Here is a 25,451-nt window from a genome sequence, read left to right on the forward strand (position 1 = left end):
CTGGGTCCCTTGCTGCCTTAAAGCCAGCGCGTGGTGAAGGGGTGGGGCCCCGTTCTCCCCTGACAATCCCGGGTCCTCACCCAGCCCCTGTGCTCTGAGCCCTGCGTGCTGTGGCGGTGTTTCCCTGGCCAGGAAGTGTTCTCCTGTGACCAGGCCCCCGAGGTCGTGGCCACGGGGCTCTGCACACACACTCAAGAAAGGTACACACTTGCACACTTCATGAGCACACTCATGTACATTTTCATTTTCTCAGAAATGTGACTCACCCAAGTGTCACAAGGTGTGCTTGTCCTGCAGCAGACGATGCAGAGCCCGGGGGTGACCTGTGCACCTCCCTCTCTGCCGAGAGCCCAGTGCCTGGCTGACGCTGGCCACGGGCCTCCCCAGCCCTCCGTAGTGTGGGTCTCCCAGGGAGCTGGCGTCGGGCCCGGAGCTCTTTGTGGAGAACTGTGCTCACAGCCAGGCGGTCCCCAGGTGAGGGACCAAAAGAAGGAGGCCGGCATGGGCACCAGATCTGGAGATCCGGCCTCCACCGAGGATGACTTTGTGATCCTGAACGAGACCCTGGTCTCCTGAGCCTGATGAATGTGGCGGATGGTGTGCACCTCAGCAGGGCACCGTGGCCATAATGGCACACCAGTGAGGGACGACCCAGCGCCCCTGCTTCTCGCCCCAGGCAAGTGTACCTGGTCCCTGGGTCCCGTTGCCTCTTGGCCCCAGAGTGACAGACACCGCAGAAGAGCATGTTCGTGACACTGGCTTGACTGTCTCCCCAGGGCGGCTTTTGTTTTGGGTTATTAGATGCTCCCAGCTAACTAAACCCGCCCCCTTCATTCAGGGACCCTCTGAACGATTGTGGGTTGGAGACCTACTGACAGTGTCACACGATGCCCTCGTGCCACGCCCTCGTGCCACGCTGTGGCCTGGTGGGCCCTGTGCTGTGCCTGCTCCTTCAGACCTGGCTTCCCCACAGCCGGGCAGGACCCTGTGGGCGCAGGACAGCTCTCGGGGACCTGCAAGGCTCAGGGCTCTGTCTCTCCTCCCTGTTCTGGGCAGATGTCCTTCAGAATAATTCCCACCGGGCGGAGGCCTCGTGCCCTGCATTCCCAGCGTTCTCAGCGCCTTTCTCTTCTGAGAGCTCTTGGCATTGGGGTTCCTGATATGAAGTTAGGGAGTGCACCGCTGGCTTCCCCAGGGCTCCGTGCCCACGCGGGACTCCCGTTCCCCACTGGGAGCTGGGATCCGTGGGGTGCTGCTCTGTGGCTGGACTCTCCTCCACTAAAGGGTCGGTGGCAGCTTTTGCCCAAGCAGCAGGTCACCCTGAGAATGCCCCCTCGGCCTCCCCTTTGCCGTAGCGACAAATGAGAAGAAGCATGTCCCTGCAGAGGAGCCCGGGGAGCTGTGCTCTGGCCTGTGTGCACCGCATGGCTGGCGAGGGAGACGGAGGTCTGAGATGCCGCCCACCCTCCTGGCAGAGATTTGGTGTAGCCCAGGGTTTGTTTTTCTTTGTGAAAAACTCCAGCTTATCTTTCTTTCTAAAGCCAAGCAATTTTGTTTTGGTCCAAAATGTAAAAAGAACAGGTCGTCTGTGCCCTGTTGTGTGTGTGGCCCTGCTGCCGCTGTCACCTGCACTCCCAGCCGGGCTCCCGGGGCACTGATCCTCTGGCTGCTTCCACCTTTTTTCTGTCCATCATCCTCAGCACCAGGCCTCTATCCTCAAGTAGCCTCATGGCCCAGGGCAGTAGCTGGTGCACCCATCATTACATTTCCTCCCACGGAGAGGAAAGGCAGATGGGCAGTGATCCTTTCTTGGTGGATGTCCACCCACCGCTGCAAAGACCCTTGCAAGAGCTGCCCTGCAGCCTCCGCTCACTTCACTGCTTGTCCCCAACAGTCTGGAAAGCATGTGGCTACCAGAAGAGCAGGGGGAGGGGGAGGAGGCTGGGCTGGGCTCCGTGGCAGAGTGCTCACCTGGCACCGTGAGGCACTGGGTTCCATCCTCAGCACTACTCAAAAAATAAAGAAATAAAATGACGGTATCGTGTCCACCTACAACTAAAAGGGGAAAAAGGGGCTTGGGAGGTTGCCCACCTTCCTGCCCCGGTGCCCTCTCCCCTTCCTGCTTATTACCTCTCACTGGCTTCCCAGGGCTCCGTGCCCACGCGGGACTCCGGTTCCCCCACTGGGAGCTGGGATCCGTGGGGTGCTGCTCTGTGGCTGGACTCTCCTCCACTAAAGGGACGGTGGCAGCTTTTGCCCAAGCAGCAGGACACCCTGAGAATGCCCCCTCGGCCTCCCCTTTGCCGTAGCGACAAGTGAGAAGAAGCATGTCCCTGCAGAGGAGCCCGGGGAGCTGTGCCCTGGGACAGCGTGGGGGAGTGGACTGCTCTCCGTGCCCCACCGTGCCACCTCCATGGCTACGGGCCGGGCACCTGCTTTCTCTCTGCTGACTGGCAGTGCAGCTGGACCAGCCTCCGCAGTCCCCGCGGGCCTCTGCCGAGTTGTCTGTGCTTTCGGACCCTCGCCCCCAGCTGTGCTTCAGTCAGGGCTGGACAGCAGGGTGGCCAGTGGCACCTCTGTCTCTGTCCACTGTCAGCTTCCTGGGCTCTGTCCCGCCCACCCAGGTTTCAGCTCTTGGGGGAGAGGGTCTGGGCCTGGCTGGGTGCTCCATATTAGGAAGGTACCCCGCTGGCAGTGGTGCCCGAGGCAAGGGAGGCATCTGTCTGGGCCTGTGGACTTGTCCCCGCTTTGTGTGGACAGACGGAACTTGTTTTTAAATGGCAAAGACCTCCCCCTCCTGATGAGGGGTAGTCAAGGTTGGGGCTCACTTCTGAGCTCTGCCGTCCGCCGTCTCCCAGGAGGTAGGTTAGAGCCAGGAAGGTCAGAGCCAGGCATTGTCTTGTGTCTGGCCAGGGACATTCCTGTGCCATGCACACTACTGCTTTCGTTGCAGGGGACGGGCTGCCGCTCGCCTGGCGGTGACGTGGGCTCCTCCCCAGAGGCCATTCCCGCTCTACCCTCGGCTGCTGGAGGCATTTCCTGGGCCAGCTTTGACAAACTCAGGCGTAAGCCTCTCGAAGGTACCAGAATCCAGGGAGTGAGCCAGCGCCTGTTCCCCGTGTGTGCCCACGGCCCCTGCTGCTCTGAGCTTCAGCTGCAGCTTGTCCCAAGGTCCTGTCTCTGCCTGCTCAGGTTCACAGGGAGTGAGGGCAGCCTTCGTGTGACATCCTCAGACATGTTTGTGTATAATCCTGGGGTCCAAAGACTGGAGTGTCACGGCTGTTGAGACCTGCAGCACTCGGGTGGCTCCAGCTCTGGGGGAGGTGCTCCTCCAGTCACCACGCTGAGCCCCGACCCTCTGGGTCTTGCTAGGGACCCTGAAGCGCAGCATTTCTGCTGAGTGCCAAGGGCCAGGGCTGGCTTCGGCACTCCCTGGACAACATGCCATTCCTCTCCCTTGTCCCTCGTTCCTTATCCCTCATCTGGTAGGAAGCAGGACACAGAGGAGGAGCCTGCCCAGTGCTCTCTGGGCGGGTGACACGAGGTGGTCTGTTCACAAGGGACCCCTCTGTGGCCACACTGACTCTTCAGCCTCACGGGGTCTTGGACTTGAGACCCCCCCTTTCCTCCTGCTGGCTGTCCTCTGACTCTGGCTGACTGATTCTCCTAAATGCCGCAGGATCAGAAAGGCCTGGCAGTTCCTCTGTGGCTCTGGGGCGTCCCGGACAGCGTGGGCTCCCACCGGCTCTCCTCGGTCGCCCTGACTGTGACTGCCCCTGTGTGGCATCGGCCTCTCCCGCCTGTGCTGATAAGTTGTTTACACATATTTGTCTCCTGATGGACTTTAAAGTCCTGGAAGAAATGCATCGCGGCCTCCTGCCCGTGGGCACCAGCTGCCTGTGCTCTGTGTGCACATGAAGACGTTCCCCGGGGGGCCACCTGGTGTGTTGGGTGGCTTCCTGGAGGAGCCTCGTTTATTGGGAAGAGAGAGCCTGCCCCAGCAGGAGGAGGCCCTGCTGGCACAGGGAGTGGGCCAGGGAGCTGGATCCAGGGAGGCCCCTGGCTGGAGCAGGTGGCCTTTGGGACCAGCCTTGAAGGATGTGAGTCTTTTCAGATGAACCGTGTCTGGCTCTCAGTGTCCACAGGTGCCCAATGAGTAAGGATTAAATTGAATTCCTGTGGGTGACATTTAAAGATCTCTAGATTAAGCCATTTGGACTTTTAAAAAATATTTTCTTTAAATCAGCCCAGAGACAAAAGGGGAAAAAGCGCCCAGGCTGCTCCTTGCAGGCCAACTTAAAGCGGCCCTCTGAGCCCAGCTGCTGCCGGAGTCCCCCAGGCGCTCGGCCAGTGTGCTCTTCTGCAGCCCCACAGCACCGGAAGCCCATATTCTGCTTGGAACTGAACTTTAGGAGGTCAGGACTTTGGCTCCTCCATTCACCCAACTGGCCAATCTTTGGTGTGCTTTAGGCAAATTGGATTTTCCAAATTGTAAAGCTTGGGAGTTTGACTTACAGACACAGTGATCGGGGCTGGGCGGCGGGACGGGGAACGTTGTCTTAATTCTGACAAATCTCTATAGAAAGGTGAGGCGGTCCCCTGGAAAGGACGGCCTGCCCCCGAACATCATGCCTGCCCCTCTGTTGGCTGCCCTGCCAGGATGCCTTGAGCTTCCACCCTGGGCCCAGGTCCCTCACTGATTTCCCCTCCTGTGGCCTCAGGGGGACGTGGGGAAGAGTGACTTGCCAGCCTGCTCTCTGACCTTCAGGATCATCTTCAAGAACACCTTCAAGGGCTTTCTCCTGGAGCTGGTCAACAGAGGCAGTCGTCCTGGCTCCCTGTTGGCACTTCGCCTTGGATTCACCAGGGTCTTCGCAGTTCCACAAACTTGCCCAAGAACAAGCTCTTTAGAGCAGATGATTCCCTTGGGAGTTCTTGTTAAAAATGCAGATTCCTGGGCCACCCGTCACCATCATCTGGGCGCCCCTGGAGTAAGGCTGCAGAAGTTCCTGTGGCTCCCCCAGGTGGTGCTGAAGGAAGGACCTAGAAGCTGTCCTTCCTGAGAGGGCGGGTGGCACAGCTGTGGGGCGTGACCCAGGCACGTGCTTTTGAAGCACTGCTCCTCTCCTCCAGTGCGTGCCCTCGCAGTCCCTGTTCTGGAGAAGGGACCACTGCATTTCTGCCAGCATCGTGGCCTTGCCTGTGGGTGGCCTCGGGAGCAGAGGTCCCCCGCCTTCCCAAAGCCGAGACTCTTGGCTTCTGCTCCTGCTGCTTGGAGTCTGTTTTATTTTTCAAAGCTGTGCTCAGGCCTTTTTGCTGTGCTGCTCCCTCTGCCTTTGGTGTCTCTGTGCTGTTTTGTGTGGCTTCTCGGCACCATAACAGGTGCCATAGCCACGGCCGCATTGACTCATTTTGGGAGTGTTTTAGGAAAATATATTAAATTTTTAACAGAAGATATTTGGGGGTAAAAACATTTAATTAAGATTGTCCTATTCTTTGCTGTGGGATTTTATATGTAAAGGGTCTTTCAAAGCCATTTCCTGAAGGGTCTTATTTTTCTTTGGAATTCTTGCAAACATATAGAGACCCTGGTGCCTTTGGTGCTCCAGTTTCAGACCTCCCAGAAAGATCCTCTTCCAGAAAGGGCCCCTCCCAGAAAGCCGTTGGCTGGTGTATGCAGAACACGGTGGCTCAGGGGACCATGGGGTCCCTGAAGAGCTGTTGGTGGCCTCTTGAGCTATGCTTGCTGTGTCCAGCCCTTGGGTGACCTGGGGCTTGACCACTTTTTCCTTTTGTGGGGCCTGTCCCTGGGGGCTCCTCCCTCCTGAAGCCTGGCCCTGCCCAGAATAAGACACTTCTCTGCACCCCACGGAACATTGGAAGCACCTGTTACCAGTCCTCTGCCAGCTTCTTCCCCGTTCTCCTGTCTTCTGTATCTTAAGTGAAATAAGAAAGGCCAGCGTGACACACCTGTGCTGCCCAGAGGTTTCCGTTCCCATTCCTGTCCCATGGAGTCACAGGAAGTGAAGTAGATGTGCACTGCCCACTTGCCCCTCACAGCCCTGTGCTCGTGGCAATGTTCGTCGCACCGAAACCTCCAGCCACAGGTAGGAGGGATTGTCCAGCAAAAGGCCTGGGGTCCCTGAGGTGTCCAGACAGCCCTTCTCAAACCAGTTCCGTCTGGTCTCGGATGCTGAGCCCCTGCTTGCTGTGATTGGTCTGCAGGTTTCTTTGTCAGCGTGGAGTGCACATTTCCCGCGTTCCTTCGCTGAGTGGCATTTAGCGGGCCTGTCTTGCCTGTGAGACACTCGCTGCATGTGCGTCCCACTCCTTGACCCAGAATCTTTCCTTGACTACCCACAGGAACCCCCAAGTTTTCAGAGTGCTCAAGGTGCCAAGTGGCAATCGGCCCTCCACCAGGAGCAGGCAGGCACTTTGTGCATCCATCCCTTTTGGTCACTAGGTGGGTCTCTGGCACCTAGAATGTTCTAGGAGATCTTCCAAATCAAGGGAGATATAGTGTTTTGAAAAAATCTCCCAAACAGGGTGGGTCTGGGGCAAACCCCAGAGCTCTCATTCCCTTGCTGACCGTGTCATCTTCTCAAGTGTCACTTTGGAAATGTCACGTGTAAGTCGCAGTGACATACTAAGATGGTGAGGCAAGCTTCACCATGGGGCCAGGGCAGGTGCAGGGACCACCACAGCAGGGTCTGGTGGGGCAGAGGTTGGTCCAGGCTCCTGGAATGTTTTAATTTTGATTTAAATGTCTTAAGAATGCCATCCTTGATAGCTTCATTTATTACATAAAATTAACAGAATTTTAATATTAAAAATTTACGGCTCATGTGGAAAGACCTGCCCTCCTCTGTCCCAGACCTGTCCCAGGGCTGCTGGGTGCACTGCCACATCCCGGGCTTTGAGTGGCAGGCTGATGGCATTCGCCTTCCGCCTCAGCGACCCCCCACGTCCCACTCAGAGGTCCTGGGTGGGGTTTGAGCCTGCCCATACCCCGTGCCCTGTGGACAGTCCCAGCTGGGAGCACCTGCCGCCAGCAGGTCAGAGGGGCTGCCTCCAAGGTCCCAGGTCTCTGCTTCTCCAGGTCCCCTCGCCCAGAGGGGGCGTGGCTTGGGCTGGGGGCGGGGCCATCAGGACTGAGCTGGAGTTGGTCTTGGGTTTTAAAAGCCTTTGGTCACTGAGGAAGGTTTCCACACCCAACTTTTATTGTTTAATTCATCAGTACATGTGGCTTAAGAAGCCGAGCAGCCACACAGGGCCGCAGACAGCTGTCCCTCAGCCGCACTGTGCCCAGCCCGCCCCGGGGACTTCCCTAGTACCACGCCCCGCCCTGCTGTCTGCATTTCCCCGTTTTGGGCCTCGGCTTCCTGTTAGAGGGGAGGCCGACCTGGCTCTCCTCCCCCAAGCCCTGCACCCCACCCCCACCCCCACCTCCCGCTCAGTGGCCACTCAATGGGTCGTGGGACTTGGCGACAGTCATCCGAGCCTAGGGTCCGTGCTGTCCCCTCCTTCGCCGTGCGCCTCTCCCTCTCTCCTGATCTCCGCTGGTTCGCCTTCCGTGTCCCCACCGCAGATCTGTCCCCAGATGCTGACAGCAACCTGCCTAGCAGTTGGGCAGCATGATGCGTCCATTTTTAAGTTCCCGGGGACGTTCATCCCACAGCCCTGGCCCTCTTCCAAGCTGGAAGAGGTTACTCTCCTGCACTGAGGCAAACCTTCCCCTGCAAAAGCAGGTGTTTCTCTTGGGGCCTCTGCACATCGCCTGTTCTGGGGCTTTGTGTCATGTTCCTGAACTCTTTGAAGTTAGGTTACAGGCTTGGTTTTGTGACAGGGGTGAAGTGTTTTTCCTTACCATTTAACACTCTTGATATGAACTGACATGGTGTATAACCTGGCACTTTCTAGTGTGTCACTATTAGCCACTGTCCACTCTGACCCATTGTGGCTGTTCCACCTCCTGCCATCACACCCACAGTCTGCCTGTTGGGAAGAGGAGACATGAAGAAGACACTTCATTCCCTGCAAGGCCAAACACAGCCCATTTGCACCTTGTTGGACAGCACATAATCTTGTGGGTACTAGAGAGGCAGAGAAATGTCTTTATTGGGTGGATGTGTGTCTGACTAAAGCATTCACTGTGGAGGCAGGAGAGGACATTTTCAAGGCCAGCAGTCTCTGTCACAGTTTGCCTTTTCAAACAAGCATAAAAATCGTCACCCTCGCTGTCAAAGGAGGCAGCCAAGTGCCCACAGTGACTGCATTCCACAGGGTTTACTCTTGGGAGCTGCACTGCAGTTCGCCTCTGCGCAGGGCCGCTGTCTTCCCATGTGGGTGGAGGCTGCTTCGAGGCCGCCTGCAGCTGTGGGCCTGGGTGGGACGGCAGGAGCCCCACCTGCTCCTAGTTGTAGTCTGGCTCAGTAGTGTCGCCGGTGGCTGCCACCTGAGCGAGACTTGGAGCCCCTTTCTCCCACTGTCAGTCTGTCCTCTTGCTGGACAGCTCAGGCCAGGCGGAACCTTAGCTCTGCACACTGCCCTTGCGTATGCCCTGGGCACGGTTCAGGCACAGATCCCGTCTCTGGGGTCTGCTCTCGGGTGCCGCAGGGGAAGGGTCACCCAGTGCGGGAACACGGCCTGCCTTCAGCGAGTGCCCAGTGCTCCCTCCAGGCCACAGCGAGGTGGGGGGGTGCCCCTGCCTTAAACATGGTGCTTGCAAGCCAGACTTGAGGTGACCAGCCCTCTGCAGTGGAAGGACATGGGGACATTTGTCCCCCCAGCCACAGCTCTGTGGGTGGGCCCTTCTCCCAGGCGTGGGATTCTTCGAGGCTGCCTCCTGGAATGACTGATTTTCGTGCTCTGCCTCCTGGGCGGAGCCGCCGAGGTTTGCTTTATTTCCTTGTCTTTTCCATGAGGTTTATTCGAGTCTGTCATGAGCCTTGGCTCCTGGGGGCCTGTGGGGACTCATGGTCCTGCAGAGTGTGTCAGTCCTGTTTTCTCTACAGAGCCTCGTGTCCTGCGGCTGCCTGTGTCCAAGTCCCAGCCCAGGCTTCCACAGAGAGCCAGCACCTCTCCACTGGGAGGAAGAGGAGCCGGGGAGGGGGCACTTGGTGCTATTAACACCTTCCCCGGGAGCTTCCACTCTGCCATCTTGTTACTTCTTTGTGTCTAAAATGAAGTGAGCTGTTTCTGCTTATATCAGTGAGAGCGAGGTGGGTGCCTCTTACTTTCCTGACAACTCCCAGGACCAGAGTGAAGCGACCTGCCCGATGTCACTGAGGCCCAGTGGTCGAGCTGCGACGAGGACCGACCACAGCTCCCACGCAGAATGCAACAGCAGTGTCTTCTCCCACCAAGGCGGCTCCAGTCTGCCCACTGTCCAGGAGCCGCTGGCCGCCAGTGGATGGGCAAGGGGCCACGGCTGGAGCAGACAGGCTGGCAGCAGCTTCAGGGCCAGGCCTCTTGTCAGAACCCTTGGACGGGATCCACCTGCCTCCCCACCCGCCCCTCAGTCATCCAGGGCGGAGGTTTTCAGCCAAGTGCTGAGCACTGGTGTTCCCCCACGGGGCCCGCGTGCTGGCCACGCTCTGCTCCCAGCCTTGAGGACAATCAGGATGTTTTAAGAGGCGCTCTCCCTGGCCCCCGGGGACACCTGCTTTGTGAGAACCTTCCTCAGTGGGTGGGCTGACCCCAGCAGGGAAGGACAGGAGCCATGTGGCTAGGCAAGATTGTGACACCTTCCAGAAGAGACTTCAGTTGCAAAGCAGCTCATCCGCACTCGCCTCGGGCCCTGAACCCGTGAGAACACCTCTGGGAATAGCAGGGCGACCGCAGGGAGCAGAGGGCACTTGGTGGGGAGCGTGCCCTGTGCCCCTCCTCCTGCCCCTCCAGGTCACTGCCCTCCCTGACAGTCTTGGAAGAGTGAGTCAGGAGCTGAATTTGAAGTACCTGTGACTGCCCATGTCATGAACAGGCCTGCTGTTGGCTCCACTGGAACACTGCCATGGTCCCCACAAGGGTCGTCCTGCACCCAGCAGCTCCAGGCGGCCTGAGGTTTGGCCACTAGTGTCCTGCCAACATCCCAGGCCTGGAAAAGCTCACATTACTAAGAGCTAAGTCTGTGTGCATGCTGGGTACAACCTTAGCTTTTGAACTGGAACTGTGCTTAGAGGTGGTCTCTCTCCCCAGACCCTCTAGTTCTGTTGGTTAAAAAGCAAAGCAAAACAAAAACAGGACAGGACAGGTTCTGTCGCAGTCATCTATAGCCAGCTCTGCGCCAGCAGCGCACCCCACTTCTAGCATCTGTCCCTGGTTCCTGCCCAGCAAGACTCAAGGCCGGAAGTGGAGGGAGGGGCCTGGAAATCAGATCCCCCGGCCCAGAGCCCCTCTGGGGACGTGACCCTCTCTGGTCTTTACCCGCAAGCTGCATTCTCACAGATTCCTATCTGCCCCTGACCTTAGCGTGGGCCAGAAGCCACATCCTCCTTCTAGTTGGCCTCCATGTTCCTGGGGTCCCTGGTTAGTGCAGGGACCTTCAAGCATGGGACTGTGACCTGCTGACACATGGGGACCATGGTTGGTTTGGCAGCTTTGCCACAGTGGATGGAATGCAAGAAGGAGACACACAGTCAGGGTCTATGGGAACCGTCCGATGTCCTCATGCCTTTCCGCTTGGCATCAGTAAGTCACCGGCACACACGACAGAGTTTGCTCATTCACACCGTCATTCGCAGAGGGCCGCATCTTCATCTGCTCAGCTCATCGGCAGGGGCCCAGCCAGACCCCTGACTTCAGCGTCTTTTCCTTCTGCACTTGGGGACACCTAGTCTGTCCTCAGACTTGGCTGTGAGCAGATGTTGGCTCCCCAGAGCCAACACTGTTGGGCCTCTGGATAGTGAGCCCATAGGCTTCAGAGGCATCTGAGAACAAAGGCTGGTGGTCCCTTCTGCCCAAGTGCTGATGGAGGAAGCCACTCTGGGGAATCTAACAAAAGTGGAAATGACATCAAGTGCCTCAGGTTGGACTTGGGAGCAGATGGAGCCGCAGACTGCCTGCAGGCAGAGCCTTCCCGTCCTTAGCACCAGGCTCCCAGGCAGTGTTTCCCGGCATGCTTCTCACCCCAGACAGCAGCTGCAGCCCCTTCCTTGGGCTTTATATGTGGGAACATCAGCATGGTGGCCTGTTGCCCAGCACCCCTGGGAAGTCAGCTGCTGGTGATGCCCCCTCTCCAGTTCCCCTGGCCAGAGCCAGTCCAGCCTGGCCTGGTGTTTGAAGTTCCCATCACCTGTTGGTGTGGGAAGGCGGCCTCCCGGGGAAGGTGTGGGGAGCACGAGGGGCCGCGTCATCTCCTCCTCTGCAGGGCCCTGGGCAGGGTGGGCTCCTAGAGCGCCATTCTCTGAAGTCTTGTTTTTAGAACACTGTCTGCTAAGAGCAGGAGAATATTGGATGGAAGGGCGCCTGCCCAGGTCTGCATCTGCGTGGGATTTGGGGCAGATTCCCTGTTGCTCTGGAGTAAAATCCAGGATCAGGAGCAGACTGGGAGCCGCACTGGGGTGGCAGGTATCTCCCCACCCGTGGTCTCACAGTTGTCATGGTGGGGTGCTCCTGTGAAGTGCTGGAGGCAGGATGGGTGATACTCAGCTTCCCACCTCCCATCCACTTTTCAACAAAGACCCTCTTCTAGAGAGTTGTCCCAGGGACCAGCATAGCCGGTCCCCGCATGGCCAGTCTGCCTTATTTTTTTTTTTTAAACTGGCATGCCAGTCAGCAGGTTGTTGGTTAGTAACTTCTCAGTTCAGAAATCAGAAGGTGTGCTGGGTAAACAGTGCCCAGACTTTGATAAGCAGGAGTTCTGTGAACTTTGCATTGTCACTCACGCATTTACCTGAGCACACGGGCGGGCGTGGTCTTTGGTGTTGGGAGCACCTCCCTGGGCTCCAGGATTGGATTTGTTTGCACGTGGCCATGTCCTATAGGAAAACCAGGGCCACAGGTTCCCACCCAGAGCTGGTGGTGAGACAGCTGGAGCCCCTGTGAACTCCGGGCCCCTGAGTCTCACTCCTAGAGAGTCCAAGTGTGCACAGGGTGAACTTCTTATTCCGTCCCAAGACACTTGTTCTATACGTCCCAGTGGCCCCAGGGAATCATATCCATAAAACCTCTACAAAATGTCATCACGTCCTTTGAGTTATTTTCCACATGTGGTAGGGAAGGAACCCCACCTGGGCAGCTGCTGGTGGATGTAAAGGGGCTGGGCCTGTGTGGAAGCCCCAAGAGCGGTGGCATCGTGGTGTGTGGGGTTTCTCTCTTGTGTTCACGCACAGAGCTGATGTCAGCATGAGCCCGCATTTATATTCCAAAGTGTCCTAAGGAAAGCATGAGTGTGTCACCCTAGGCACAGAGTAGACTGCAGCGTGCATGAGGGCTGCAGACTATGGCCAGCAATGACCGAGACTGGCCCCTTTGGGACAGGGCTTCCTTCCTGAGCCCTGAGCCTGATCCACTGCTCTCCTCCTGTTGCAGGTGCACGTTCCGATTCCCCAGCACAGCCATTAAGATCCAGTTCACTTCTCTGTACCATAAAGAGGAGGCGCCAGCATCTCCCCTCCGGCCACTCTACCCTCAGATCTCCCCGCTGAAGATCCACATTCCGGAGCCGGATCTCCGAAGCCTGGTCAGCCCCATCCCTTCCCCGACCGGCACCATCAGGTACGTGGAACTCCTTGCCAATACGGCGTGGGCAGCGGGCCGGGTGACTACTTGGTGGGGTCTGTGTCAGCGCTCCTGCAAGGAGAGGTCTCTGCCAGCTCGCCTGTCATCCAGCTTGACTGACGCTGCCTTGCCAGGCTCTGTGGGGGCAAGCGCAGGGAGACAAAGCAACATTGAAAACGTTTTTGTTTTCTTTCACTAAAAACATTTTTCTTTCCACATTTGTTTTTGGTGCATTAATTCTACATCACGATGGGGTTTGTTGGTACATATCTGTACACACACACAATATGGCAATGCAGTTTGGCCAATATCACTTTGAAAACATTCTAAAGTAATATTTGCTTACCAGGAGTTGAGGAATTTTGTTTTTCTAAACTGCATTCGTGGAAATTTTTTGTGAAGTGATTGAAATTAACTAATTGTTAGATTATGTGATACAGAGGTAAAGCCCTGGGGACAGGTTCTGGAGCACCCGTGTATATGAGCTCCCATTGTTGCCCCACCTCAGTCACACAAGTGCTCTGGGGACAGCCTTCAGCCTTCGCACCCAGCCCAGGCCCTTCCATGTGCTCCTGTCCCCTCCTTCAGGACGCTACAAAGATGTGGTCTCGAGGGCCAGGATTAGTAAGTTTTAAAAGGTCTTGGTGTGCCATCACCAGCCTCCTTAAATGCAGCGGTTTCCCCTCGCAGCTGCGCAGGAGTGGACCTGAAGGTGCGGCGCATGTGCAGTGGGGTGCGGTGGCCATGGTTCCCGCCAGCCCTGCAGCTTCCTCTGCTCTGCATTGGCAGCAGAGGTGGCCCCTCGGGGGCGTTGGCAGTGTCCGGTATTGTTTGGAAGTGGTGTGACGGGGTGTTGTTGCTCTTGGGATGCTGTGAACCACATGCCGAAACCCACTCTGCAGAGACAGCCAGTGCCAACCCCCAGACCGGGCACCCCCGTCCTGCCGGCCAGCCTCACTCGGCAGTCCCTCTGGGCTGCACCCCGCCCTCTCGAGGCCTGTGCAAGAACCCCACGTTGTTCTCTGTCTGCAGTCGCTGGGGGCAGGATTCCCCAGCAGTTACTCCACCATGGGCGCCTGATTCTTTCTGAGTTTCTACCTTGGAATAATTTTCAGAGGCCAGTCACTTGTGTTGGAGTTGATGGGAGTTGTCCTGTTTCCAGAGTCAGCAAGGGGTAGTCTCTTTGGGGTGGCCCTGGAGGCGGCCACCACAGAGTTCAAGTCTGGGATCTGAGTGTGGTCCCAGCCATGCAGTCAGTGGTTGTGCACCTTCAGGCATGTCCCCATCTGTAAAGCCAGCCCTAATAGTTCTCTGGGGTGTCGGTGATGGTAAGTGACAATTGCCTGACACAAGGACGTTCGATGCTTGTGCATTAGGACTTAGTCCTTGGAGTTTCACGAGAGATTGGTGTTTTCTTAACCCCATTTCAGATTTCTGGAGTGGTCCTGTTCCAGCCCCTGAACTCTGTGTTGACCACCTTTGTCCCTTCAGACACCTGGCTTGTGTGCAGTCCCGACAGTCAGCCCAGGGCTCGCTGTCAAGTGTCGTGACCATGCTGTCACATTCACTTGTGTGTGTAGTTCCCATGCGGGTAAAAAATTATAGCTTGAGACCCCAGGCAGCCTCTGTGGAGACAGTTTGGCAGTTCTCAAAAAGGTGACTCAGTACTGCACTGTCAACGTCCATGCAGTGACTCAGCTTGTGTTCACAGCAGCACTATTCAAGATGACCCCAAAGTGTAGACACTGCAGACGTGTGACCTGTCCCTACAATAGGCAATTTCATGGCCAAGCAGAGACCTGAGGTACTCTTACTGGTTGAAGAGGTCAGGACAGGCCATGGGCAGAGGCAGGACGTGGGCCAGTGGATGCCTGGTCAGGGTGAAGGGAGGGGTGTCCACCACGGGTGGGATGGGACCATGTTCAGGAATCAGATAGTGGCATGGTCACTCCCTGAAACCACTGTATTGTACACTCAGTGGGCAAAGTGTGTGGTGTTGACGTGCATCTCAACAGAACTGTTGGGAACCACACGTGGAATTAAATCTTGATCCAATATCACCTTAAATCAGCTGGTGGAGTGGAAGCCAAGACCATGCCTCCTGCCTCCAGGTGCTCAGACCTGCTGATTCTGCCTGTGTTTATTGCATTCTGCAGGCAGCAAAGGCCTTCCCGGTCCACAGGAAGCCAGACCATGCGGCCACTTAGAGACCCCTGAGGGGTGGGCTCACCCCTCCTCCTGGGACTGGGGTGGGCTATTAGTCATCAGTTTATAATCCAGCTGAACAGAAGCTGTTTCAGAAAGAGAAATGTTTGGGTTTTTACATAGCAGACTTAACTAAAATTATTTCCCAAATAAAAATAGCCACCAGCTAGTGAAGGTTGAGAGAAGACTCAGGTGTGGAGTCGGTCTCTCTGGAGCCTGTGGTGATGGGCATAGGGAAGCTCTGGTTGGCTTCTGACCTGGAGTCCCAGGTCGAAGCAGCTCTGGGTTTGTGTGTAACCTGCTCTTCCTGTTGGAGCTGGAAGGGTCAGTGGCCCCTGTCCCTGCCCCCAGGGTTCCCACCAGGTGTGTGGGACTGGATTCCTGGGCGCCTGGTGAGACTAGGGACTTGGGTTCTGCTCTGTGTCTGGACCTTTAGGGTTTCAAGAAGACCTTTGTTGACACCCGTTTATCTTAGCGCTTTGGAATTCACTTGAGAGTTCAGAAACCTCAGGCCTTGGGGTTGGCTTGCCGGGGCGCTTTTCAGTTTGAATTTCTTTGGGGGGCGGAGCCGGCGTGTTTACAAACATGCCCTGCCCGCGCTCTCCCGCCAGGTCCCGCGGGGCGGGGCGGGGCCGCCACTCCAGCACTTTCCTAATTTGGTGCGCCTTCGCCTCGCGCTTCCCCATTGGCTGCAGCGTTGCTGCGCTGGAGGACCTCCAGAGCCGGCTCCTCCCTGGCGCAGCTGGCCCGAGAGCTCGGCGGCTTCAACTGGTCCCCGGTGGCCGCGGCCTGCGGGATCCTTCCCGAGTTGAGCAGCGGCCCGGCGCGACCGCGCCCAGGCTCCGCCCCCGGTCCGGCCCAGGCTCCGCCCAGGCCCCGCCCCAGGCCCCGCCCCAGGCCTGGCGGTGCCGCGCGACCGGCGGGCTCCCTGTTCTAGGTGGGCTGTGCTACCTGTGGTTGTGTGTGCTGGAGTGGTTTGGGGGTTTGTCCTGCCCAGAAGGACTGCACCCAGAAAATGAATGAGTTCTCTTCGAAATAAACTCTGCGACTTTTAGCAGCACACTGACTTTTCTTTTTCTTGTAAAGAAGTGTTTTTAGGAAAGAGCGAATGGGTTAATCATTTTCCAGGCCTTATAAAAACAGTCTAAGCCATGGCCCTCAGAGCTTTAAGAAAACCTCTGGGTTTACACAAGAGGAAAGGCGGTGGATGGGGGATGAAGAGACAAAGGAAGTGGGGGTGGGAGAGGGGAGAGGGCAGGTTCTACAAACTGCTTCTGCCGGGCCTCTCTGGATTGCCCCAGTGTGGGCCTTGCTGGGGAGGTTTTATTACATAACATAAAAAGTGGCTTTGAGTCTGGACCCCTTAAATCATGGTGCTTGTGCCCAACCTGTGCCCTGCCACCAGGTGTGTCACCCTGACCTGACCTGCCGGGTGCTGTTCTGTGGTGGGGACCTTTGCGTCTGGGTCTTAGGGACGTTAGCCCGGTGGTTCCCCATCCTTGCTTTCACTTTCCTTGGTTTCGGTTACCCAATGAAGTCAGGTTCATTCTGAAAATACTCAGTGGAAAATTCCAGAAGTGAACAGTTCATAAATTTTAAACTGCACATCATCATTCTGAGGAGTGCCAACCTGGGGCCCGTACCTCTGTCGGGCAGTGTGCCACCCACCCACTCAGCCAGGGCACCACAGTTGGGTGCGCTGGGCTCCAGGCAGGTCCCAGTGCCAGAGTTGTCTGCAAATGGGGCAGGCCCAAGACAGGCTATTGGGTGCTTCCTTTAGGTGAAAAGAGGAACATTTCCCACACTTGTGGAGGGGGTACAGCAAGGTTCCCATGGGGCTGGGTGCCATCCCAGGTCTCAGGTGTCCACTGCAGGTCTGGGATAGGGGCCTGTGGAGAAGGAGACTCCAGGACTCTGTTTTTCTGGTAACCGTGGGTCCTTCCTTCAAGATGACTCGTCCTGCTCCAGTTTCTAGCTGCAGCGCCTCCTGCATGTCCAGTGTTGGCCTTAAGAACAATGCGTACAAACATTGGGTGGTCACAGCAGGGACCCAGGCTGGCTGGCCTGGGAGCCTTGGCACTTGTAGATCATGAGGCTCCAGCTTCCTGTTTCCTGCCTGTACCTGCAGGCCTCGCCAGCCCCAGCCCGTCTTGTCCCCTTCCCCTTCTAAAAACATGAGGAAAATAAAGTGGGTTCCTCCACACTGAGAGGTTGGGACCCTCTCTTCTGTGTTTCTTTTATTTTTCCCTCCTTTGCAGAGGTATTTTTGGCTCTTAACTGCTGGAATAATTGAGTAGGGGTAGTGGGGACGTCCCCAGTTCTCCTGTGATCACCGCAGGAGCCTTTCAGGGGCCATGTCTGGCCTTTGTGTGGTAGGCCTGCTGTGTGCTTTTGTGGGGGCACATGCTGCGCAGTGGAAGCCTGTCCCAAATTTTGCACTCCTGGGAAGCAGAAGCCTCTGTAGGGCACAGGGCTGCTGGAAGCCTGGGAGGCCCACCCCTGTCCAGAGTCACAGAATCTGGGACTGATCCTTAGCCTGAGCATGTGTGCGGGTCTGGGTCTTAAGCCTGTCTGAGAATAGCTAACAGCTGGGGCATAGCTGGTGTTTTTCACGGGGGCAAAAGGCATTCCAGAGACTAGTCAGTCCTCTATGGTAGCGTCTCAGGATTTTATGGCATTTCATTCACTTATCTTAAGGAATCACGGGCATTCTTAAAGATAGGTCTAAACAATTTTTTTCTCTGAAAATGTTCTTTCACTATATTTTTCTTTTTTTCTTTTTTTTTATTTTTTTAAGATTTAGAAGCACTACATGTACATTATATAATGTGGACATTTTAAAAAATGAAACCCTCCCCAGGACACCCCCCAGAGATTATTCCTGTCCCTTTTGACTCATCTTCTGGGCTCTGCCTGTGTGCCTCTGAGCCACAGACTTATGTGGTTGTCCCTGGGGTTTTTAGCGTTAGGTGTCACACTGGACTTCCTATGTGAAGATCAAGGATGTCGCCGTCCCTCCCCACCCCAGCCTCCCAGTAAAGCTGCATTACTCTTTGGTTCCACTAGAATCGACATTTCTTTACTACAGCTGTGTTGTCATCATCATGCCCAGCCATTTCCTTCCTGTTCTTTCGCCTTGTTTCCCCCTCCTTGGAGTTCATAATTCCGCTTTTGTGTTTGGCTGGTCCTCTGTGTACCTAGTGTGGCACTTCCTGTGCGCTCTGCTGGGTGTTCATGAGTCTCACTTTGAGGCCTTCCTGCGTCCTCTAATCGGGACCTGGGTCTGGGGCCCCTGACCGTAGGATCATCTTCTCTGTCATTCTGGGGAATTCCCACCGACTGGTATTCCCTGACTCAAGGGGTGACTTCCTCTTTCCTGATTTGCTCCTTTGTTTATTGGGAAACATCCTTCATTCACTTCCTGGGAAAGGGTCCAGGAGAGGGACATTTTAAAAAAAAAAAATCTTCCCTGCCTGGAAATGATTGTTATTTTTCATTCCCCTGTTTGGATGGTTTTACTGGGTAGAGAAATCTAGGTTGGAAACTTCTCTCCCTCGGAATTTAAAGCCTTTTTCTGGCTTTGAGTGTTGACGGTAAGAAAAGCTGGATGCTGCTGGTTCGGGTTGCTTTCCCCCGCCTGGGGTTGGGGGGTTCTTTCCATCCCCTGGCCAGACATGCAGTGGGGTCCTTTCAGGCTGAGGACGTGCTTCCTAGACTCCAGGACATCATCTTAGGGTCTGTAAGGCCATGCTCCACCTTCTTGTCCTCTGTACCCAGGGGCATCCCCAGGTCCCCTCCATTCCTTGCCTCTGTCCCCTCTTGGCTCTTGTTCTGGTTCACAGGACCTTCTCCACTCTCCCTCTCCTGCCCCCTTTGTTGGTTTTTGTTTGTTTGTTTGATTTTTAGGAGCTTTTCTTCTAGGATATGCTTTTCATGCCATCCTTGCCAGCTCCTGCCTACGGCATCTCTCCCCTGAGGAGACTCGCCGTGTCTTGTTCTGACATTTTGTCTTCTCCCTGGCATGTGGCGGTCTCGCCTGTGTCCCCTCCTCCTTGTTCTGTTCTGCGTGTCCCCTGTCTGGTGGAAGCTTGTCTGAAGACACGTGCACCTTGGTAGCCTTTAGGCTCAGGAACAAAGTTATGGGGACCAGGACTTGGACCGGGCCTTAAGTGGGCTCTGCTGGTGAGACCGGCCTCCTCCCTCAGGGAGCCTCCCAAGGGTGCTGCAGGGGCTGCCTCAGGGGCAGAGGACACAGAGCTTCCTGCAGCCTCCCCCAGCCCAGCAGACATTTAGGGCATGAACTTGATCCTTGTCTCCCCTGGGTTTTGGGGTCCAAGGATCGCCAGGGGCCCATGGACTTCTCACACTGTAGCTATCTCTGGTTCTGCACAGCTGCGCTCCGGCCCCAGGCAGTCCTAGGTCTGCGCTTTGACTTCAGGGACCAGCACTGGGGGACAGTGGTGAGGGTCCCTGGCCCTCTCGGGGTCCCATTTGCGCTCTCCGGCAGAGCCAGTTGTCAGGGGCCTTCTGGAGGTCAGCAGCTCTGTGCCTGGAGAAGACCTATCCTGGCTTCGGCAGGCTGCCCAGGGGTATCTGGCCATCTGTCTGTCAGACTTCTTTTCCTCCACTTAATTCTTACTGCAGTGAGACTGAGGGCCATCCGGCCGATAGCCTGTCCAGTGCCCTGGATGCAGAAGTGTGGTATTGCCAGGCATGCCTTGGGCGGCCACCAGAGCAGCTTCCAGACCTGGCTCCAGGGTGTGGCCCTGGCTGTCATGGGGCCAGCATGGGGTGTCCTGGCCAGCACAGGCTGTTGCCAGGCCAGGCCAGCCCTGGGGAGCACGCTCAGGGCCTCCGATCTTCCCTGCCTGAAGCGGAAATGTGACTTAGGAATTGTTTTCCATAAAAGGGAAGAGGGTGAGCTGCGGCTGCCCGGAGCCTGTCCTCTAGCTCCGGCTGCTTTGGAAGCAAGGACGATGGGCATTTGTTCCACACGGTGGTTTGGGCTGGGTCCTGCTCAGCCCAGCTCCTTCACCCCATGCAGAACATAGACTCCCTCCTCCAGGCAGTGGGGGCGGTAGGCATGTCCCTGGACTCCTCCCCAGGGCACAGCGCATCTGTCTTCCCTGGAATGACGCCTGGCATCCAGGCAGAGCTGAGACCATCGGCCCCTCAAGAGCTTGTTCAGATTTTTTTTTCCCTTCAATTGCTGTCCGAGTTTTTTTGTGGAGCAAGACGGGACTCTTGGTGTGGACCTGTACATCCTGGTCATCCTCCCTGGCAGCCCCTAGGCCAGCAGCCCGTTCCCAAGCTCCAAAGCCCCCTCAGCTGGGGCCTTGTGTTCCAGCCCCTCCTCAAGTCCAGTTGCCCAGCCCTGGGTTTTTCCAGGCCCTGTGGCATCTCTTCGCCTCCCCCTGGGTGTGGCCCTTGTGTCGGGTGGCGGTTCCAGGCACAACCCTCTGGGGAGGGCGGCTGAATGGACGCATTGAGACAGGAGCCACTTGGAAGGCAGGAAAGCCTGAGCAGACACCTCACCCATCCCCTACCAGGCACTAAGGAGAAACTGCTGGGTGTCGTGGCAGCTGGACGCGGCCACTCCTAGGAGGGCTTGCGGCACCAAGCAGACACAGCAGCCAGGAGACCCCCTTGCCATTCTCGTTTTGAGCCGACCTTGGCCAAGGCCGTGGGTCACCTCCATCAACCTCGACGCTTCTAGCTTCGCCTTGTGGGTGTGGGGTGCCCTTTCCACCATCGCTCAGGAAACATCCCTGGAACCGCAGTGGGGCCTCCCAAAGCAGGTGTGCTTCTGGGTAGCACCTCTTGGTCTCATGTGCTCCAGTCCCAGGGAGCGTCCAGGAAGTCCCCAGCAGCCGCCCAGCACCACCACGTCGCAGTCCCCTTGGGCCCACCCTGTGCCGCCTCTGGTGGAATCGTGAAGAAATCCTGGTCTTGGACACCGTTTCTGGCGAAGTCCTTGCCTCACCTGCGTGCTGGGTTTAGGAGTTCAGGTTCAGAGTTGAATTCAGGAAAGGCTTTATTTTCGGTTCCTCCCTCTCACAAGCTCATTTATGGTGGTCGATCTCCGTGTGACCAAGGCCTTAAACTACTTCGTTGCCAGGGACTGGAGGGCGGGACACACCATCTGAGAAGAGTCTCTACATGCACAGAGTTGGCCTGTAGAGACAAATTTGGTGACACAGGTGGACAGAGAGTAAGAATTCTCCAATTAGAGACCTCAGAATTCTGCTTGGCTCATTATGCAGAGGTGATGACCAGAATCGAGTTCTCCCGGGTCAGTGTGGGCGTTTCTCCATCCGTCCTTCCTTCATCCAGCAAGCATTTCTTGAGCCCCTGGTATGTGGGGTGGCTTCCAGCCAAGACAGGTGACCCATGGGCAGCCCGCCTGAGGCCTGAGGGGCTCCAGTGTGCAGGAGGGTGCCCCCAGAGGCAATGTCTGGAATGAGTGGTGACATTTGTTTGGATAGCTGGGGAGGGGACATTCTGGCAGCTTCTAGGACAAGGGAGCCAAGCACAGGGCAGGTCCCTGGAGAGGGCTCTGGTGCCTGAAGGGCATTGGAGGTGCATCCCCTCCTGCCCGTCACAGGCCCTGGGTGAGGTAGCATCACAGGTCTGCCCGTGTTGCTGGGTCAGTGAGGCAGGGCCCCAAGTGAGCAGGACGAGGACCAGGAACACTTCTGATCTGGGCTGCTACACCCACTTGCCATATTCAGTTAGTTTTCTCTCAAAGGTTTGGAAAAGAATTTGTTTTCAGAATCCAAATGTTGACGTGGTGTGATCGGCAGAGCCTGCCCCAGTCAACCAGGGGAGGCGGCCACAGCACAGCCCTGAGAGCAGCACAGGCCACTGCGGGTCCAGGGAGCCGGACCGTGGTGTCGTCGTGACACACGTGGAGGACAGGGCTGCTCAGGCCCTGCACAGCCCACGCCCATGGTGTCACATCTAGCTGAGGGTTGTTGCTCCCACCCAGGAGGAAGGGGGCCGCAGGGTGCAGGAGACCAGGCTGAGCTGGGCTGGCCTGGGAGAACTAGTGTGCCCTGCTTCAGCCACCCTTGGTGCTCCCTGTTTTGTTTTTTTTCCGATGGGCAGACCACATTTTATTATCGATTCACTGTTAATGGACATTTAAGTTATTTTCATCTTTTGGATATTATGAATACCCCACTGTTAACACATTCCATATTATTGTTTGTGTGCAAGCTTGATCTATTTATTTTTGGTTCTCTTTAGGCACACGTGACGGTAGCATGTATTTTGACATGCTATACTTACGTGAAGTTATACTTACGTGACTTATGCTAATTAGGACCCCATTCTTGGGGTCGTATGCGTGTGGAGTTTTGCTGTGGTGCATTTATGTGCATAGGAAAGTGATGTCTGACTGTCCCGCTTCCCAGGCCCTGGCACCTCCCACACAGGTTGGTCCCCCTATTTGCATGTATAGCTGGCACTCTCAACCCCGAGCCTTTTCTTGGGGTGCCATCTTGTGGACACCTTAGCACAAGCCCGTGGCTCCCACAGACATGAGCTCAGTCTTCCTCCTGCCTGGGCCTGAGGCTGTGCCTTGGGCCCTGCTGGGCAAGGCTGGACCTGTCTGCAGGCTAGGGACTTGAGGTAGCTTGGTCTTGGGGCAGAGCTTTCTGCTGGGGTAAGACAGGATTGCCCCTCCAGGGTCCTGTCTTCAACACTGCGTGGCTCTCTGCTTCATTATGTTGGAGAGCATTGTGTGGTGTAATGGGACTTCCAGGAGAAGAGTGAGTTCTATCACCCCATCCAGGGTGGTCCTGAAACCCTGTCCTGCCCAGATTCCTCCTTCCCTGGGTTGTGAACTCACAGTGTGTCCTTTCCTCCCTTCAGTGTCCCCAACTCCTGCCCAGCCAGTCCACGTGGAGCTGGGTCCTCTGGCTACCGGTTCGTCCAGAATGTGACCTCGGACTTGCAGCTAGCCGCAGAGTTTGCAGCGAAGGCCGCCTCAGAGCAGCAGGCAGACACATCTGGCGGGGACAGCCCCAAGGTCTGAGCCTCATATGTGCAGAGTGGCCGGGAATGGGCGATAGAGGCTCCTGAGTGACACAAGCCAGGCACTCTAGGGTGTAGCACATGGTTGCACGGGAGGCACTGCCCCATGATGCACTTGGCCACTGGTGGTAACTTGGGTTCGTGCACCCTGCTCCTCCCTATCCCGTCTCCTACTGACAAAATGATTTCAGAGTTTGAATGACAATGACGTTGAGAAGAATGACATATTTTTTTTCTTATAATGTTGTGTCTTGGTTCTTTCCATCTGATAACTGACTTGATATGTTGAGCAGGTAAGAAACTTCAAACCTAAATCAGGATAAAAACCTAATTTCTCCTCCCATGGGGCACAAGTGGCTGAGTGTAGCGCCGGCTGGGGTGGCTTGATGAGGAGCAGGAGACACGGCGGGTGGACCCTGCCCTTCTCCAGGTAACCCCGTGGTCTGCTCACAGGATGAGTCGAAGCCGCCCTACTCGTACGCTCAGCTCATTGTACAGGCCATCTCCTCCGCCCAGGACCGGCAGCTGACACTAAGTGGCATCTACGCCCACATCACCAAGCATTACCCTTACTACAGGACGGCCGACAAGGGCTGGCAGGTGAGGCAGGGGGCCGAGGACCCAGCCCGTGGCCTTGGGTGGGCCATTCACAGGTGCCCTCCGGGATGCCGCATGGCAGCCTCGGGGACATCCATGTGCAGCGCCACCGCTGTTCAGCCGGCATCTCGTTACTTTCTCCACACCTTTGTGCTCTTATGCTTACCCCACGGGGGGTCCTGTGTCGTCTTGGAAGGACACTGTGCACGTCATGTCATGTGCTGGTTGTAGTCTCGCTCGTGGAGGTCGGGCTCTGGAGCAGGCATAACCGACCCGTGTCCTGCCTTTGTGTTTCCCTAGTTGCTATTTCCCATCTGCTGCTCTGCTCAAGACCAGGTCTGAACCCCGAGGCCCACTCAGGTCTGGGTGGCAGACATGCTCCTGCATGTGGCTTGTCTCTTTGTTTTGCTTTTCCTGCAAAGAACAGTGATGGGTTTTACCTGAGTGGAATTTGGATAGGAAAAGCTGCCCTGGACCCTTGGAGGTCCTCCATGAGGCACAGTCACCAGGCAGCCATAGGGCAGGCCATCCATTCCTGTCACCTCTGGTCCTGCAGCTCCGTTACATGCAGATTCGGGGCAGCGGGATCTGTGCTCTTGACATGCTAGTGACCAGTGACTGTCCCTGCTTCCCTGCAGAATTCTATCCGGCACAACCTCTCTCTGAACCGTTACTTTATCAAAGTCCCGCGCTCCCAGGAGGAACCTGGGAAGGGCTCCTTCTGGCGAATAGACCCTGCCTCAGAAGCCAAGCTTGTGGAACAGGCGTTCCGAAAACGGAGACAGAGGGGTGTCTCCTGCTTCCGCACCCCCTTCGGGCCTCTGTCCTCACGGTAAGCCCCCTGCTGTCCTTGAGCTCTTAGGAAAGCTGACTTCTCCAGGTGTAGAGGGTCACAGATTGTTCTAGACACCACAAAACTCCACCTTTTCTTGAGACAGTCTCAGGACCACTGAACTTCTAGACTCATCACTCCATTTATCAGTAGATTGTTGACTGCTCCTCGAATGTGTTAGCTCTTAGAAGTGGAAGTGTGCGACGCACTGAAGACAGGTACCTGTCAGTGCCTGTGAACCCGAGCTTTCTGCCAGGGAATTGAGGGATCCCAAGCACAGCCAGCTGCTCCCCTCCTCCGTGGTCCAGACCTTGGAAGGAGCAGATGAGAATGAGGCTGGTGAGCTCAAAAGCAATTCCGCTGTTAATCGAGTGGGTACTGTGACTGACAGGCTGTCAGGCGGACCTTCTTGCTGGTCGCTGGCACCTGCCTGGCCACCTGCCTGGAAGGTGAAGGCCTTTCCTGCCCAACTTGTTCCTGGCCATGCTCAGTCTGGAGAAGCAGACTGCCCCTTGATGGGCTGGCAGCTGTTCCCACGCTTACCTGTCGGATGAGTGGCTCCGGGCTGGGCAGGGGATGGAGGACTTCCAAGATGAGCATCAGCCTCAGGTGCTCCACGCAGGCTTCTGTTTCAGACTCGATTCTGTGACAGGCCGCCCCGGGCCCCAGGCTCCCGTTTCTGGTCTGGGGCCTACAGATGTGGTTCTCAGGCAAATTGGTTGTGCCAGCCATCCAACGGGAGCTATGTCCTTTGACACTGAAGCCAAGCCACTCTTAAGGATTCTGGTACCTTTCAGGAAACAAATGCTGTTGACTGTGGCACTGCTGGGAGCCATAGGCAACGCCATGCCCCTGGTTAAGGGAGCCCCCCCCACTCAACCCCCACTGAGTGGAGCTAGGGCTATATCACCAGGTGACAGAGTTGGACATGCCTCAGGGACAGAGAGGTGCCTCGGAAGCCTGAAGTGGGGAGTGGAGGGATGCTGTGGTGTGTGGCACCTTCCAGGTCCTAGTGGTTCTATGACATGTCACTTACCACCCTGGTCCTTTCTCTTTTTCC

The 25,451-nt window shown here is 56.5% G+C and overlaps 1 protein-coding gene across 1 annotated transcript in view; it reads left to right on the forward strand.

The window, feature by feature from the left end:
• Nucleotides 1-25,451, forward strand: part of Foxk1 (forkhead box K1) — a 61,251-nt gene that overhangs the window by 26,745 nt on the left and 9,055 nt on the right. The window contains exons 2-5 of the mRNA XM_076840037.1: nt 12,532-12,717; nt 22,801-22,957; nt 23,416-23,562; nt 24,198-24,391. Of these exons, the coding sequence (XP_076696152.1) occupies nt 12,532-12,717; nt 22,801-22,957; nt 23,416-23,562; nt 24,198-24,391 (684 nt within the window). The remainder of the gene's footprint in view (nt 1-12,531; nt 12,718-22,800; nt 22,958-23,415; nt 23,563-24,197; nt 24,392-25,451) is intronic.

This window comes from Callospermophilus lateralis, chromosome 19, assembly GCF_048772815.1.
Source record: "Callospermophilus lateralis isolate mCalLat2 chromosome 19, mCalLat2.hap1, whole genome shotgun sequence".
Classification (NCBI taxonomy): Eukaryota; Metazoa; Chordata; class Mammalia; order Rodentia; family Sciuridae; genus Callospermophilus; species Callospermophilus lateralis.